At 41.1% G+C, this 2976-nt stretch overlaps 1 protein-coding gene across 1 annotated transcript in view; it reads right to left on the bottom strand.

Moving 5' to 3' along the window:
* The window catches only part of LOC118477484 (vesicular GABA transporter-like), a 24872-nt gene extending 22151 nt beyond the window's left edge, over positions 1–2721 (bottom strand). Inside the window, exons 1-2 of the mRNA XM_035969030.1 lie at positions 2413–2721; positions 1405–1457 (exon numbers count right to left, since the gene is read on the bottom strand). Of these exons, the coding sequence (XP_035824923.1) occupies positions 1405–1457; positions 2413–2721 (362 nt within the window). The remainder of the gene's footprint in view (positions 1–1404; positions 1458–2412) is intronic.
* Positions 2722–2976: the final 255 nt, after the last annotated feature.

Here is a 2976-nt window from a genome sequence, read left to right as displayed (position 1 = left end):
CAACAACAACAATATACTACCACCACACTACCACAACCACCACACCACCACCACCACCACCACACCAACAACAACAACAACTACAACTACAACAAACCCCAACAAATCCCCACCACAGCTTTCTCTCTCTTTCATCTTCCTCTCTGAGACTGACATAGAATGAAGAGATAGAGACAACTTCAAGACACACGGCTGATGGTCTGGGGATCCATGACAAACGTGTTTGTCCGCGCGCTGTAATGGGCTTCTGAGCTCGTGAACTGGGAGTGGAGTTGCCGCCATCTGTCTGATGTGTTGAGCGGAGTAGCCTTTTGCCGAAAAGCGTTAAATCATTTCCTCGAGAATACCGTGACCTCAGACAAATATGATTCTTCCAAAGAGTACGAAGGGTGATCAATATTTTGTCTTTTGGTTTGTCACTTTGTTGTTGTTGCTGTTGTTAGTGGGGGTGATGGTGGTGGTGGTGATGATGGTGGTGGTGGTGGTTGGTTGGTTTGCTTTTTGTTGGTGAGAGGGTTTCACAAAAGTTACATTATGTTGGTCACTTTGTTTTTCAGAAGGTGACGTTTTGATTAGACCAAGGCTAAACTACCCAGCACTATCATTGTACCAACGCTTACATGCCAGTGCCAGATTTGGACCCTTGCTAAACTTTAATAAAGTAAAACCATAATGTGTGAAATGAGATGCAACAGGCAGATTGTTAACAAGACAAGAAGATACAAAGTCCATAAACTCACTCAGCCATCAGATAAATAATGGGAACCACACCAGTTCAACAGCCCATTAGAATGAAAAGAATCAAATGTGAGGCAGAGTGGTGGAATCAGGCTCTCGTCACTTTTTGGGCATGTAGAGTTGTTCGCATCATCTTAAAGCTTGGTCACTTGTCTTTTTTTTTGGGGGGGGGGTGAAAAAAATATCCATTTATCTTGAAAACAAGTCGAGATATTTGCAAATGAAAGAGGTGGGGGTCACCTGTTCTCGGAGGTAAAATTAGTGAGAAAATGGTCGCCAAAGATTAGTTATTTCCTTAGCTTAAGAGTCCGTGGTAACTGAAAATTTACATTTTTGTGCCTTTAATAAACCTTTTTATGAACAATCCACACAGAAATGAGTTCTTTAATGGGAATGAAAGGTGTTTAGCCAAAAAACAGAAATTTGATGAAAATTCACAAATCTGCGGGAAAATGCCGGTTTCTTCACTTTGATTATTTTGACGAAGAGCCTGGTTCTACCACGCTGCCTCACAAATGGTATGGACATCTAACTCGAATGACAACAAACCAATCTGCCCTATAAACCTACAAAACGAGAAATACCTGGCTAGAGAGCGAGAGGAAGAACCAGGAAAAGGTGAATCAGAGGAGTAAAGGACACCTTACAAGCTTGCAATTTCCGTACCCAGGAGGCTTTCCAGTTTGCAAAGCTCCGACGTCTTTATCTCCCCGTGCCACCTCTCGATGTGAGCGACAGATATAGAAAGAAGGCCAGAAACGTCAAAAAATATATTCGATTGGCTCTATATTTTTCTGGGGCGTCTTGGAGTAGTCATGATAACAGTCAATTGTTCTATCGGTGGGTCATTTAGACGTAGAGTCTTGCCTTTGAAATGAGCGGTTCAATGTCCTTTTCATATTCCGTAATGAAAGTCTGGTACAGAGTAGAATTGAATTAAATGTGAGGCAGCGTGGTGGAATCAGGCTCTCGTAAAAATCATCAAAGTGAAGAAACTTGCATTTTCCCGCAGGTTTGTGAATTTTTATCAAATTTTTGTTTGTGGGCTCATCACCTTTCACGCTCATCCAAAAACTCATTTATGTGTTGATTTTTCTGAAGAACGTTGATTAAAGGCTCAAAAATTATAAATTTTCAGTTACTACGGACTATTAAGCTAAGGAAATAACTAATCTTTGGCGGCCATTTTCTCACTAATTTTACCTCTGAAAACAGTTGACCCCCACCTCATTCTTTCGCAAATATTTCGACTTGTATACAAGATAAATGGATAGTTTTTTCATTAAAATAAAGAGAAGTGAACAAGCTTTAAGATGATACCAATAACTCTACTTGCCCAAAAATTGACAAGAACCTGATTCCACCACGCTGCATCACAAATACTCATCACAACACTGCAATGCTATTCAACAGAACAACTGACGTTCAAACTGAAAGAAAGCAATGCGCAGATGTATGCATACAAACAAAATTCAAAATTTTGGTAAAAGTAAATTAGAACCCTTCTTTCGGAAGTTACTTGCCTAAGAACACACGTTCAGCTCTCCACTCTCCGTGATGTCTTATTTTGGTGACCATTACGTGATATGTGGAGACGCTTCTAACTAATTTCAAGAATGGGAAGATTGAACTACTTTTACTTTAGCAAAATTTGATTCTGCACTTTGGACCTACTTGAATAGCGTTTGTGACGTTCCATCCCGCCTGCCACTCCGTGATCTTGTCACGTGGGTCCCCTCCTACTTCCGCTTCCTCTAAGACGAGGTCGTCTTGGAACTGGCTCCAACCGGTTTCATGTGACATCACTCCTCCGTTCTCGGTGTCCCCGTTTGGAGACGTTGTCGATCCGATTGTTTCCGTACCAGATTTGGAGAAGGTTCCATTCTTTAGGACATGCGACTCAAAGTTACTGTGATCCTGTGTTGGGAGAGGAAAAGAACCAAAGGACTCCTCGTCATTTTGAGCCGCGTTCAGTGACCACATAATTAATGGTTTTGGTTCAAAAACGGCTCATACTTCATAACCAAAACAATTGGCTTTTCGCCGTTTTGATAACTGTAACAATTGAAGGGTTCATAAAGATCAAAAGTCCAAGTCACCATGAGGTCATTTTGAGAAAAAAAACTGCAACAAACACACACACATAAGCATACACACATACACAAACACACATACATATACACACACATACACACACACACTCTCTCTCTCTCTCTCTCTTTCTCTCTCTTTCTCTCT

This window comes from Aplysia californica, unplaced genomic scaffold, assembly GCF_000002075.1.
Source record: "Aplysia californica isolate F4 #8 unplaced genomic scaffold, AplCal3.0 scaffold00107, whole genome shotgun sequence".
In the NCBI taxonomy this organism is placed as follows: domain Eukaryota; kingdom Metazoa; phylum Mollusca; class Gastropoda; order Aplysiida; family Aplysiidae; genus Aplysia; species Aplysia californica.
This window is presented reverse-complemented; position numbering and strand designations above follow the sequence as displayed.